Here is a 14,466-nt window from a genome sequence, read left to right on the forward strand (position 1 = left end):
CTAGCTGTTAGGCCAGTGTGGGTTAACCCTGCTAAAATGTAGATTATCCTGTAAGCACATTCCTGTTGCCTCAGGCTTCCAAAGCAAGGTTGTATCTTTTTTAAGATGTCTAAGCAGTTACTGATACTCCAGTTCCTGGTTAATTAAGTCTTTTTGGATACTCTCTTATTTCCATGAATTTCTTTTATAAGCTTGTGTTCACAATATAATCCTCTGTTACTACTTTTCATATGTATCACTTTAGCCTAAAAACATATTTTAGCTTACATGTTATTAAACTGCCTTTTTTAGTAAATCAGTTTACTTTTTCAGGGTCTTATTTTCAAGATTAATAATTTTTTCTGCTCTTACTGGATTTAAATCATAGGATATGAAATGTAGGTGTTTTATATCTTCATAGAAAGTCTATTAGGTTGATTTATGCTGATTAATCATATTTTCGTCCTGTATAATATCCGCTGGAGGTGTGCTCCCTTGGAGAAATGGCTGGCCCTTAGATCAGATAAAAGTTATGGGTAGTAACTGTAGATAAAGGAGGTTGTAGAAAGGAAGCAGTATTTCTCTTTTGATCCTGTGATGTCCTGGAGTCATATGGAAGATAGAAAGGAGGCCATGGGGGTTGGACGAGGAAGTGGCAAAGGAGAAAATGCAGATTGTGGAAGAGGTTTGAGGAACCTTGGGAGCAGTCTCACAGAGGGATAGGGTGCTGTCTTGGTGGAGGCAGTAGAGGCTTAGGAATCTACTGTTTGCATCTAATATCTGCAGAGCCCAAAGCTGGGCATCATGGATTTAAAGGGGAAAAAAAAAAAAAAGAGAGAGAAAACTATTTCAAGGCAGTATGAAATAGGTGTTGCTATAGAGTTGCCAGGAGGAGGCAGTACAGGAATAGAAGGGTGCAGATAAATAATAATGGGAGGAGAGAGGGACCCCTGTCTGCAGTTACTCTGTGTGTGTGTGTGTGTGTGTGTGTGTGTGTGTATGTGGATGGGTCTGGAGTTTTTTGAAATAATCATTTAAGTACTAAAAGTCATTGGCCACCTTATCAGCCATAGTTAAGATTTTTAAATGTCTTTTATTTTTTTAAAGGATTTTATGTATTTATTCATGAGAGACACAGAGAGAAAGTGAGGCAGAGACACAGGCAGAGGGAGAAGCAGGCTCCATGCAGGGAGCCTGACATGGGACTCGATCCCAGGTCTCCAGGATCACACCCTGGGTTGAAGGCGGCGCTAAACCGCTGAGCCACCCAGGCTGCCCTTAAATGTCTTTTAAACTGGGGCAACCAGAGATTTGCAAGTTGTTTTAAAACATATTTTCAGGGCAGCCCTGGTGGAGTCTTCATATAATGATTATCCCTAAAATAGTCATTTGCCACCCTAATAATATTGGTTTTGTAATCTCTGAATTCTGTCCAGTGAATTTTAGTTAACTGAAGGACATTGAATATGAGTGGAGATTTCTACCAGAACCAGTTTTCCTTAGAGTTCTTGGGTCTGAAGTCCTAACTGGTCTTGAGACCAATTGGAAGGGAGAGGAGAGGAAAGGGGAGGGGAAATCCTGCAAGTTATTGGAATTGGCTGGGTAGTATTATTGCCACATTTTGGATTGTGAAGGAAAGCTAACCTTTATGAGATCTCAGATGTGTGCCTGATTTTGAAATAATGACTTTTAGGTGCTGCCTTTGGGTTAGATTTTATTCATGGGAGCTGGTGGACAGTTTCTAGTTCTAGTATGTTTCTAGTATGATTCTAGTAATTGCAGGATGGAGAAAGACAATGCTGGGTTCTGTTTTTCACTCTTTGCCTGGTATTTTCTACTCTGCCTCCATTTCATCTGCAGCAGGGGCCACCACAGCCTAATGGCACTGTGAGGAAAAGCTCTGCTGGCAAGGTACCCCCTTTATTTCCTATAAAAGTCATTCTGTGTTGTTGGTTCTGCTAGGAGAAGCTGGGCATACAATGAAGTCACACCCTATAGATTAATCTTTGGAAGACTTGGGGTCACTTTCTTGCCACTCCTAACCTTCTTGTTGGCTTTCCTGAGGCTGAGTGTTGAGGCTGCTGGGGCTGGGAGTCTGGCATAGTTGAAACATACCTAAAAGGCAACTTCAGAGTTTCTTAAAGGAGTAATTAAGCACTTGGAAACTGGGGAGGACAGTGCAATGTTATTTAGCCCTTTTCACCTGCAGTAGTTCTTTGGCAGTGACAGTCAAGCATCATTGCATGTGAAGGCAGCCACCCATGGTTAGCCTTGTTAGCCCCTCCATCTGTGCTGGTGTAAAAGATGGGATTCTGCTTCCAGGAAATCTTTGTTCAGAAGCCATCTCTGGTGAGTTGACCTCAGCTCTTTGCTGGGGCTGGCTGCTCAGCATTCCTTTGTTATACTGGAGATGGCAGAGCCACTTTTGTGTCAGGGCATTGTGTCCCCGGTCATGGGCCTCACTGCTCTCCACGACGTTCTCTGGGGGAAACAGAAAGTAGGTTTGCATTTTCAACAAAATGAGGAATTGTTCCTTCCTGTTGATCTGTGATTCTTTAACTCAAGTAAACAGGCGAATCAGGTCCCTCTTCCTTGAAATTATTCATATTCTTTAAGTCACGTGTCCCCTGTTCCCTTAGTTCAATCTTCAGTCCAGTGCCTAAAGTCTGCATTCATAACAGGAGATTCTATAGAAATGATCTTATTTCTAGAGTCTCTTGTTGAAGCAGTTACTATTTTTTGTCTTCTTCATGCTGTAACTGATCCTACATTTGAAATGTGGGGACTGTGTGAACAGCTTTGCACAGAAATAAAAGGAAGATTTAGGCCCACACATGCAGGTGCTAGCTTTGCTCTTACCTTCTATGTGGGGAAGGGAGGGAGAGGGAAAAGCAGATTCCTCACTGAGCAGGGAGCCTGGGACTCCAGGTTCATGACCTGAGCCTAAGGGGAGATGCTTAACCAACTGAGCCATCCAAGCACCCCAGGAAGACATTCTTTCAGTTATATAGGAACCATTAAAGTAGATGTGAGGCCTCTCAGAAATAGGCCTGGGCCACCATTGTCCATGGGATGTGTTATTTTTTTCCTTCTGATTTATTGAAGCCCAAGTTAGGCTGTGTACATGATCAAGGGAGAAAGTTTTGAGATGATCCCTTATGACTCTTGGAAGTAAAAAGGGTCTGGGCCAGGATATTGCTGTCTTAAGGACAGTGATCCCTTAGTACCTTTGGCCATAATGTGAGTCATTTCAGAGTGGCCTTTGATGCTCTGGTCTGTGGTTTGGACTTTAGGCTGAGGGACTTGGGGAATAGGCAGTTTGGGGTGGTGGAAGAAGAACTGGTCAGAGGTCAGCAGAGAGGCTTAGCTTCTAATCCCAACTCTGCTTAGCTCTTTATGGAACTCAGGGCACAGCCCTTCATTTAAGGCCTCCTTTTTGAGCCTGCCATCAGGAGTAAGCTTTAAAATTTACCACAAATAGCTGAAAATGTCCTTGTGGATGTTTGAAATGTATATAAAAATAGACAGTTTTCATTTTGATATAATTGGAGCTTTCTTTCTGGTAAGATAGTTGAAGGGGTATAGGCTTGGGTGTTTCATTGGCACACTTGATATTTAAGATTTAATGAGAGTTGGTTCTTAATGCCCCCATCCTCAGGCTGGCCAGAACCATGTCATGGTTGCTTGAAAAGGGTATGTTTAGAGTTCCATAGTATTGCTTATCATTGTTTCTTTGCTTGCCAGTGCCCTTACAATAGAGACAGAAAGATAGGATCCCAGGCCTTTGTTGTAAGAACTCATCAGTTATTGCTGAGCGGCTTTATGTAGAATCCTTTATCATAGCCTGATGTCTAATTGCTTGTTTTAACCAATCAAGCATCACTATATATCCTTGTGTCTAGTTTACTAGCCACTTTGTTCTGTGTTGGTGACACTTGTGACAGATAATCAACTTTATTTTGTAATTACCACATGTAAAGTTCAATAGGTAATTACTAATTTTCTGTGGCAGTATACTAGAATCACCAGAAACATTTGTTAAAACACATGGAGTTTTTGGGGGTGGTGCTGGTAATTTACATTTCTAAAAGTTGGCAGGAGTTGCTGATGCTGCTGGTCTGGGCACCATACTTCGAGAAACCCTGGTCTACAGTGGACCAGATGCTGTGTGAGAGAGAAATCAGTGTGGGATGTGGTCCCTGGCCTTAGATAGCCTGCCTTTGGTTTGGGATCTGCCTTCTCCGTGAGGGCAGGCAGGCAAGGTGCCAAAATGAGTATTTGAGAATATCAGAGCAGGGAAAAATCTTTCTAGCTAAGAAGTCAGGAAGCTTTTACAGAACTCTTGTGGTCATTTGAGGTAAGTGCTTAAGGACCAATGAGTAGCACATTTTAGAGAGGAAAATACTTTGATGATGATGTGGAGGTGGAAATGTCACAAGGTAGCTTCATTAGGTGCCAAGTAGCTCATCCCTTTGAGTTGGGCGGTATTATATGTTGGTAATGACAAACAAGGTTTGGAAAATAATTGAGCTAAGATTGAATTGGACTTTGAATAATACAGAGTAAAGCTTTCATTAGAGGTAGCTAGCCAATGACAGGCCCTACCTATTTCAGACTGGTGGCGAGCTGGAGTGGGGTGGGGAGGGGAGAGAATTTATAAAGAAGTAATTAGCTGGAAGGTCTTAGCCCTTGTTGCATTCTTTTGCTGTCAGCCCTTAGGCTTTTTTTTTTCCCTTCCCTGTTTGGTGGGAAATTGATCTTGAAAACTGACTGATGATGTTTACCAATAGTAAACCATTAGGTGATTACCAGTAGCTCACTGGTAATCTTGACAAGATTAACAATGATTTTTTTTTTTTTAATTCCTGGGACCTAAAAAATAAAATAAAAGTTCTGGTGGGGGGCGGGGGAAAGGTGGGTTCTAAGATGCAAAAGTTTGAAAGAGTTGGTTCGAGTGCAACTAATGAGAACTTTTGTATTGTAGTTGGATGCCTTATTTGGGAAGAAGATTATTTGGATTTTTGGCTTCAGTCTTATAGCAGAGTGATTTCTTTTCTAATGGAATAAAACTGACAATGTTGCAGGGATCGTTTAGTGTTTTGGCCAAGTCCCTGTTTAGATACTGTAACATGAGGTTATTCATATGGATTATGAGATTAATGTGACCTCTAAAAATATAATATCTGTAGTAAGCCCTCGTGTTTCTTTTAAGATTTAAAGGATATTACCACTCTTAAGCCCAGAAAATAAAAATTGATAAAAAATTAATTCACCAAGCAATAAATAAATGTGCATTTTCCTCATATTCTTAATTGTTTTACTGCTCTTTGTTCTTGGACTAAATTCAATGCAATTCTGTTTTTCCATCAGAAAGCAGATGCATTTTGATCTGTATAGATAAAGAGAAAACTTACTATGTAATCTTGACTAAGAAATGCAGGCATGCATACTTGTTATTATCTTGGACATAAATAACTGCATGTGTTTCTTAAGATTTTAATTCTCATACATTTATTATTGTGGTTGGAGTTCCCTTTTGTTTATGCTTTGAAAAGTTTTGTTGCTTTCATGAAACTGCCAAGTTAAATCATGATATCTTCTTGAATTTTAGGTACTTACACTGTGAAATTTTATGATGGAGTAGTTCAGACTGTCAAACATATTCATGTCAAAGCTTTTTCCAAAGATCAGGTGAGAAATGTGGTTTTGTGCTTTGTGGTATGAATAATACTAACATTGTAGTTTTGTTTCTCAAATACAGACATTTGAGAAACATTTGTTTCTCAAAACATTCATTTTTACATTTGTTTATGATGGCAAAGTCTTTATTTCCTTCACCTGACACAATTTCACTAGAAAGCCATACACAGGTTTTCAGAAATTATTAATATTTGGGTCTCTCTGCCATTTCCTGTTACATGTATTCCTTATCTTTTCTCAAACCTCTTTGGGTTATTATTCTTTTTTTCACTCTCCTTGTGCCATATCCCTAGAGCTGTTACTTATCATAGGGAACTTGCTAATGTTTGAGGAAGCCTAAAGTGTATTTTCTCCTCCTCTAACTTTGTCCTTCAGCTCAGGACCATGACTTGGTGGTTTCAGAACTATGGTTTGGCTTGAGTATGGCAATTACTTGTGCTAGATATGCCTGGTTTAAAAATTATACTTCCTGTTGTCCCAGTCACCACACATAGTTTGCTTGAACATGGGACAGGAGTTTTGATATTGGAAATAGGAGCTATCTGGAAATGTTGTCTACTCTTTTCATACTTTTTTCCCCTTTAGTCTTTTTCATGTTTATGCCTTAATGAAATAGGTGAGGGGAAAGCAAGATCAAAATTTGAATATTGATTTCTTAAAACTTCTGATTGTTACTAATTGTTACCTCTATGGGTAGTTGTTGATGTGACAGTATTTGGTGATGCTTGAGCTTGTTGGGTCTTTTCTTATGATCAAATACTTCTACTTATCACAAATTTTAGTAAATTCTTCTGTACATATACTTGATGACTTCAAAGGATTATGATACGTAATATCTTTCATTTTTTTGATAAATGATATCTTTAAAAAGTAGCCTTAATGTTTTTGCCTTTTGCCAGCCTTCCTTCTCAGAAAATTGAAACAGTTATAAAGCTTTAGCCCTGAAGGTGTTTTCTCTGTGATTATTTGTCCCTCAGGCATCTAAGGAGCTACTGTATAATACTCTAAAATGTTATTTTATGGAGTGCCTGGCTCAATCAGAATATGTGACTCTTGATCACAGAGTTGTGAGTTTGAGCCCCACATGCAGTGTAGAGGTTACTTAAAATTTTTAAAATAAATAAAGTGTTATTTTGGCAATTTTTAAATTTGGCAATTTTTCTATTGAGTTTGTGGAATGAGTTAATATAGATAGAGGACTATATTAATAACTTGTTCAGAATTGTCAGATTGTATCTAGAACCTCCCCAAATGGAAGTCTAGATAACATTCAGCTGTTTACTCTGCCACACTGAATAAATTGGTAGCACTTGTGGGGCTTTGGGTTTGAGATGAGCACCTTACCCAGTGTGGATTTGTGGGTGCTTCTGTTCCCAATCCCCAGCTATCCGTGAGTGTCTCACCTCACCTCCGACCTGCAAGGTGGTCAGGTATAGGTCCATGGTTCCTGCTTGTGTTTGTTTTTTTCTTCCAAGACAGCATTGTATTTGGGTAAATGACTTCTCAGTTCTCTTTAACTCTAAGAATCTAGGGTTCTTTTTATTATTATTTTTTTAAATATGCCTTTCTCTTTTAATCCCCTCCCTGCTTCAACTCTTAAAAAAGTACTCAAAAATTAAATACAAGGAAGCTCAGAGAGCCAAGATAAGCCAGCCCAAGATTAGCAGTCTTCCTTCCACAGGGGCCAAAGTATGGATGCTGAGTCTCTATTCTGCCTAATGGTAAAAGCTGGTGCAGAATAAAGTCGTTCCAGACAGGAGTAACCCGGCCCCCAGGGCCTTTCTGCAACAGGGCACCCCTAACAGGGCCAGGCTGTGTAAGAAGTGGTGTTTTTTGGCCTTGTCGAAGAGCTCCTTCCCCTAGGCATCTGGAAACTGGGGGCCCTGCATCTTGTAGGAGGCCAAGCCTAAGGCTCTAGTCAAGCTACCCAAGTGGTGGAAAGCTACCCAAGTGGTGGAAAGTAGCCCCTGGTCTGGCCATGGCAGTGGATGGTCATGCATCTCCAAAGCTTTAACTTCTTAAAAATATCTGTTGCAGACAACTTTTAAAGCTTTCTTCATGTATTATTAGAATAGATTGAGGTTTTTTTCTGTGTCATCATACTCCTCTAAATGTTTTGATAATTTATATATTAGAAACATTTTTTTGAAGTTATAAAAATAATACATTAGCTGTAGAAAATTTGTAAACTATAGAAAAGCACAAAGAAAATAAAAATGATATAATTCTGTTGTCTAAATACAATTGCTTTTAGCATATTGGTGTATATCCTGTGTTTTTTGTTAAATATATTTTCAAAACTGGGGTCATATAGTGTATTACTGTTTTACATTTTGCTCTCTTTTTGTTCTAAAGGGGGTATATCTTGCTCTTTTAACGAAATAACATTTTCTTAAGTTCTTAATAGTGAATGAGAATATGGCTTCTGTAATATGCCTATAACTGTACTGTGTGTAACTAATTACCTAATGGTCACTTATAAGGATATTTGTAAATCTGGATGTACAAATCCAATTATTCTGTTAGAAAATTCCATTTCTAGGAATTCATTCTAGTTCAAAAGTATAAACTTTTAATCTTTTGACACAAACTGGTAACATGTTTTTTCTCTCCACCAGGGTGGTTATAATTTGTAGTTCTGCCAGCAGTTACTGAGGAGTGCTTGTTCTCAAACCTGCTTTCAGAAAATTTGGGGGCTTGAAAAAATATTTCCTTCTAGGCTCTAATCACAAGGATTCTCCTTGCTTATTATTTTTCCTGATGAGACAAATTAGACATTTATTCCCTGAATATTTAGGCACTGCTTCCAGCTTTAGGGAGAGATCTGTGTGTCTTGTGTGTGCTAGGTGCTGGGAATTCCACGTGAACATGATATGGTGGTTCTCTAGAGGTCTTGGAAGAGAGATACATACACAAACTTAATTGTAGTTTTAGAAAGTCCAGAGCTTTCAGAGCTGGATTTATTATGAGACAGTCCTACTAGGACACAGGTTTTTAGAATGAATTCTTTAAAAAGTTATTTAGGAGGAAAGTAACCAAGTAGTACTTCTGTTCAGTGGACAAAAACTTAGTAGTTCAGGAGCACAGTAGGTACCTTTGTTGGATTGGGCACAGTCTCTACCTGGTTGAGGAAACAAAGACCCTGCTTCTGAGTTGGACAGTCTTTATAGCTTTCCTGTTCAGCCTCCAGTTACTAGTTTGTGTTCTTCTCTACGCAGGGCATTAGCATCCACTGGCAAACTGAGCCGGGCCTCTGAAAGGCCCTGGGTCTGTGTAGTCATGCTTGGGGTTAGAAAGGTGTAGCTTGGAGGCATTTTCTTAGAATACCTCTGTCAGAAAGATTGCTTTGCAGAAGAGGTCACTGGGGTATTTGTCCCTTTAATTATCTAGTGACTTATTAATCAAAATATGGGAGATCACTCTATCTCAGAAAGAATTGAACCTGACCTTTTTTTTTTTAAATTCAGGATCGGTTCTCAAGCTTCAGAGTATGGATGGATATTTTTAGTGGTTCTTCCCATTATGTGACATAGCATATGTCTTGTTTTAATTTGTCTTCATAAGTTTGCAAAAAAAAGTCATCTGATTTAATATTTGCAAGTAATCACAAAGTGTGTTTCATCGCTATTTTGCTCATTTTAGAATATTGTGGGTAATGCTAGGCCTAAAGAAACAGATCACAAAAGTCTTCCATCATCTCCTGATAAACGAGAGAAGTTTAAAGAGCAAAGAAAAGCCACTGTCAATGTGAAGAATGACAAAGAGGACAAAGCCTTAAAGACAGAAAAGCGACCCAAGCAGCCTGATAAAGAAGGAAAGTTAATCTGTTCTGAAAAGGGGAAGGTGTCTGAGAAAAGCCTTCCCAAGAACGAGAAGGAAGATAAGGAGAATATTTCAGAAAATGACAGAGAGTACTCTGGAGATGCTCAAGTGGATAAAAAACCTGAAAATGACATTGTGAAGAGTCCACAAGAAAACTTGAGGGAGCCAAAACGAAAACGAGGCAGGCCCCCTTCCATAGCTCCTACTGGTGAGTTTACTAGGGGGGGTGGGTGTCTGTATTGGGCAATGCCAGTGTTTTCTTCTGTGACTCTTGGTAGTTCTTTATCACTTCCATACTTCAGTTCTTCATTTTTGTGACTGACTGAATCATCCTGTGATCTGAAAACAAGTTGTGTCTGTGGAGTTGGATTTTAAGGGAGGCATGTATCCAGATGAATGTAAGTTGGAAAACATGTCCTTGACTACTAAGCTTCTGGGGTGGTACATAACTGTTCGCTAGATGCTTCAGCTTATATGGTAAAACCTAGTAAGCTAAGGCCTTTTCCCTGTGCCTATTTGAATGATCTCAGTTTAAGTAAGCTTAGTAGAACAGGGATTAGGAAATAATAGTTTTCCTGAGAGACCTGAAAGAGAAGAAGTAATTAGATGTGGGTTCTTGACAAAGGCTGGATTAAAGAACACTGGACCTAGGGGAAACATGGGTGCGTTGTGAAGTTGAACTCTCTGGAGAGTGATTATGAATTGGACATTTTCACAGTCTAAATAAAAAATTGAGATGGCTAATCGGTAAAAGTTAAAAGGTACAGATTTAGGAAAGAATGTATAGCTATTTTAAAAAGTTGAAATTTGGAATTTTTCAAGAACAACCAACAGTAAAACACATCCTGAATTTCTTCCTAGGTCAAACACTCCTTCTCTAGATCAGTTCAGTGGCATGAAGAACCCTCAGGATTGCTAGACTGAATGAATGCAGGCTATGATAATCTGGCAGTGGGCTTCACACATTCTTGCTTGCATATCTCCTACATGAATATTGAAAAACTGAATCCTTTAGTACATTTTAGAGTGATATCTATTTTTTCTCACAAGTTTAAATAGCTGCAAATGATATATTTAAAATATAAAATATGACATAGATTTTCATTAAAACTGCAGAACTACAGAGTTAGCTCATTCATTGGTCCTGCATGATGTGAAATACGAAGTGAGTCCTATCAATCCAGGCAGCTACATCAGACTTAATTTCTATGGGAAAAAAGTCTGCCTTAATTTACTTAAAATAGATATTAGTACTCATTCCCAGGAGACAGCCTTCTCACATCTGAGTTTGATTTTTAAGTTTTATTGAGTGATAGCAAAGGGATAGTACAAAGCTCCTGAGGAGGGAGGGGACCCAAGAGGGATACCCTCACGTCTGTGTTCTAATTTTAAGGTAGGAAATTAGATATAGATTGATTCCTTCCCACATGAATTAAGCCACCTCCATCCTTCAGTTGTTGTAACTGAGTTTTGCTCTCAAAAGCTGAGCATGCTGGAATTGTCTCTAGGCCTAATTATGGCCTACACCTGCAATACCCAGTATGGTAGTCACTAGCCACATGGGCTGTTGAGCACTTGAAATGTGGGTGGTCTGAATTGAGATGTGCTGTGAGTGTAAAATATACTCTGGAATTCAAATACTAGGTACAAAAAAACGTAAAATGTCTTATTAATAATTTTTTATGTTGATTACATGTCAAAATGGTTTTGGCTGTACTGTGTTAAATAGAATATATTCTTTAAATTCACTTTTCAAAGTAAAAATTTGAAAATTGCACATGTGACTTGCATTTGTAGCTCTTGTTATATTTCTGTTGGACAGCACTGGCCTCAATTCACTGGCTTTCTCCACGGGGTTCTGGGAGAGAATTAAACCCCAATTGCCCAAGGCATCCATAATGAATTGACTTCTTTTCCTTGCACTGAGAATGGTACTAGTTTTTTTTTTTTTTTTAAGATTTTATTTATTTATTCATGAGAGACACACAGAGAGAGGTAGAGACATAGGCAGAGGGAGAAGCAGGCTCCTTGTGGGGAGCACAATGTGGGACTTGATCCCAGGATCCTGGGATCACGACCTGAGCCGAAGGCATACGCTCATCCACTGAGCCACCCAGGTGCCTGGAGAATGGTACTAGTTGTAAACCATACTTGGGAGAATTGAGAAACTTACTCTGAGTTCCGTGTTCAAATGAGGAACTCCAGTGGACAAAGTCTGGAGGTTTTAAACCCCCGGGCAGTGTACCAGGGTAATATGTAGGAAGAATGTTAGGCAGGTCTTTTGTTTTGTTTTGTTTTGTTTTTTTAATCTATCCATTCATGATAGACATAGAGAGAGAGAGAGGCAGAGACACAGGCAAAGGGAAAAGCAGGCTCCATACCGGGAGCCCGACGTGGGACTCGATCCCGGGACTCCAGGATCGTGCCCCGGGCCAAAGGCAGGCACCAAACCACTGAGCCACCCAGGGATCCCCTAGGCAGGTGTTTTTAATTAAGTGGGAGAAGGGCATTTATGTAAGGAGGGGTAGAAAATGAAAACTGGTAGAAGTATGATGTGTCCTCATCTCAGCTTTGGAAAACATATATATGGGAATTGAATGCTCTGAAATGGATTCCCCTTTAGCTGTTCATGCTGTGGCTTGTACCCTTGGGAAAATATGTGCTGGGGTCGTCGTACTCAACTTTGCCAACTGCTCCTTTGAAGCCACATTACTTTGCTCAGACTGAAAAAGTTGGGGGGGGGGCATTCAGTTTATTGCTTTCATTTCATAAGTGTAAGATTTCATGCCAGATAGGATTGATATAATAGAGAAATGGTGTTTTCCAGGTTTGCTTGAGGCATTTGTCCCCAGTCAGAATCTCTGGAATTGTTAACATCCTTCCTAGATGATTCTTACCATAAGAAGAGTTTGGGAAACACTACTGTTCTGTGTAGTCAGCCCTGGTTTGTATGTGGTATCAAAGTGAAGAATGCTAACCAAATATCTTATATGTAGTTCAAATCTCCTTTTGAAATTGTTTGGAATAAGTTCGTTGACCCAGTAGAGCATTGGGCTCTCTAAATTTTATGGATTTGATTGGAATAGAATCTGAGCTTTTTAGGGAGAGTTGTTTGTATTTGTGTTTAATTTGGAATGTGTATGATTTCCAAGTTCTCACCACTTGGAACAAAATAATGTTGGCACATTGGGAATAATTGAATACAGGAAGAGCCAAAGAGTTCAGCATACTCATTAGGTTTGCCTCCTCAGAGCTCAGCCCTGTCTCTTTTTGGGCCTTTCAACATGGCCGATCTCAAGCTTCTGGGCTTCAGTGAGTCGTCTTCCCCATTCCCCAAACCCACAGCCCTCTGTGCCCCACTCTACCCCTTCCCCCTTTCTTCCTCTTTCTCCCTTCAGCCTTCATTAGACCCCTTAGCCCTGCCTTCCCCCCAAAGCTTCCTACTTTCATTTCTTTTGTTTTTTTCTTCTGTTTTTTTGCATTCTCATCTTTCATGACTGGGAGAGTTTCCTAAATGTTGGGTTTCAGGGGTGCCTGAGTGGCTCAGTTGGTTGAGCGTCTACGCCTTTAGCTCAGGTCATGATCCCAAGGTCCTGGAATCGAGCCCCATATTGGGCTCCCTGCTCAGCAGGAGCCTGCTTGTCCCTCTCCCTCTGCCCCTCCCCTCCACCCCTCTCATGCTGTCGGTCTGTCTCTCAAATAAATAAATAAATAAATAAATAAAATCCTAAAAAAACTGATGAAAAGGGCAGCCCAGGTGGCTCAGCGTTTTAGCACTGCCTTCAACGCAGGGCGTGATCCTGGGGGCTTGGGATCGAGTCCTGTGTTGGGCTCCCTGCATGGAGCCTGCTTCTCCCTCTGCCTGGGTCTCTGCCTCTCTCTCTCTCTCTCTCTCTGTCTCTCATGAATAAATAAATAAAATCTTTAAAAAAATATTGATGAAAAAATATTGGGTTTAAAAATAGTGAGTACTAGCCAAGGATTTAGTTTCTGCACTGCTAAATTATGTCAGAGCTGGATTTGTTGGGATCAGCAACCTTGCTGACTATCAAATAGCATAGTCTCCTGAGATTTTTCTGGAATTGTTTTTAAGAGCTTATAAATGTTGACATTCTGTTTGGTCCCTCATAACTAAAACCAATGCCAAGCTAACTAATTTAGCAAGTAGAGATTGAAAACAATACTCAAGCTGTAGTCCCAGGTATACATCTTAGGAATTAGCCTGAATACTGGATTTCCTGAGTATTGGATAAATCAAGTTTTTTTCTATTAAGATTTTAAAGAAAAGATTTCATTTATTTATTTATTTTTTTATGAGAGAGAGAGAGAGAGAGAGAGAAGCAGAGACATAGGCAGAGGGAGAAGCAGGCTCCATGCAGGGAGCCTGATGTGGGACTCAATCCCTGAATTCTGGGATCATGCCCTGAGCCAAAGGCAGATGCTCAACCGCGGAGCCACCCAGGCATCCCTGGATAAGTCAAGTTTTGATGGTGATAAAAATTACTTTTTTATTGGCCTTGTATCTTCATATTTTTAAAGTAGTCATGTTGGGGGTGCCTGGGTGGCTCAGTCAGTTAACTGTCTGCCTTTGGCTCAGGTCATGATCCCAGGGTCCTGGATGGAACCCCATATTGTAGGGCTCCCTGCTCAGGGGCATTCTACTTCTTCCTGTCCCCTTGCTACCCCCACCCCCACCTCTCATGCTTTCTCTCTAAGATAAATTTTAAAATATTTTTTTTAAAGATTATTTATTTGAGAGAGCAAGCATAAGGAAGGGGCATGTGGGGGTGGGGGCGGGTAAGAGGTGGGAGGAGGAGCAGAGGGAGAAGGAGAAGCAGATTCCCGCCGAGCAGGGGGCCTGAAGCAGGGCTGGATCCCAGCACTCCACTCCAAGACCATGACCTGAGCTGAAGGCAGACATTTAACCAACTGAGCCAGCCAGGCGCCCCTAAATAAATAAAATCT

The 14,466-nt window shown here is 40.1% G+C and overlaps 1 protein-coding gene across 7 annotated transcripts in view; it reads left to right on the forward strand.

Moving 5' to 3' along the window:
* Positions 1-14,466, forward strand: part of PHF20 (PHD finger protein 20) — a 147,136-nt gene that overhangs the window by 65,346 nt on the left and 67,324 nt on the right. For 6 of the 7 annotated variants that reach the window (XM_072800811.1, XM_072800815.1, XM_072800813.1 and 3 more), the window contains 2 exons: positions 5,591-5,670; positions 9,322-9,709. In XM_072800811.1, coding sequence (XP_072656912.1) covers positions 5,591-5,670; positions 9,322-9,709 — 468 coding nt within the window. The remainder of the gene's footprint in view (positions 1-5,590; positions 5,671-9,321; positions 9,710-14,466) is intronic. The other variant, XM_072800817.1, reaches the window with a different exon arrangement.

Source organism: Canis lupus, chromosome 26 (genome assembly GCF_048164855.1).
Source record: "Canis lupus baileyi chromosome 26, mCanLup2.hap1, whole genome shotgun sequence".
NCBI classification, from domain to species: Eukaryota; Metazoa; Chordata; class Mammalia; order Carnivora; family Canidae; genus Canis; species Canis lupus.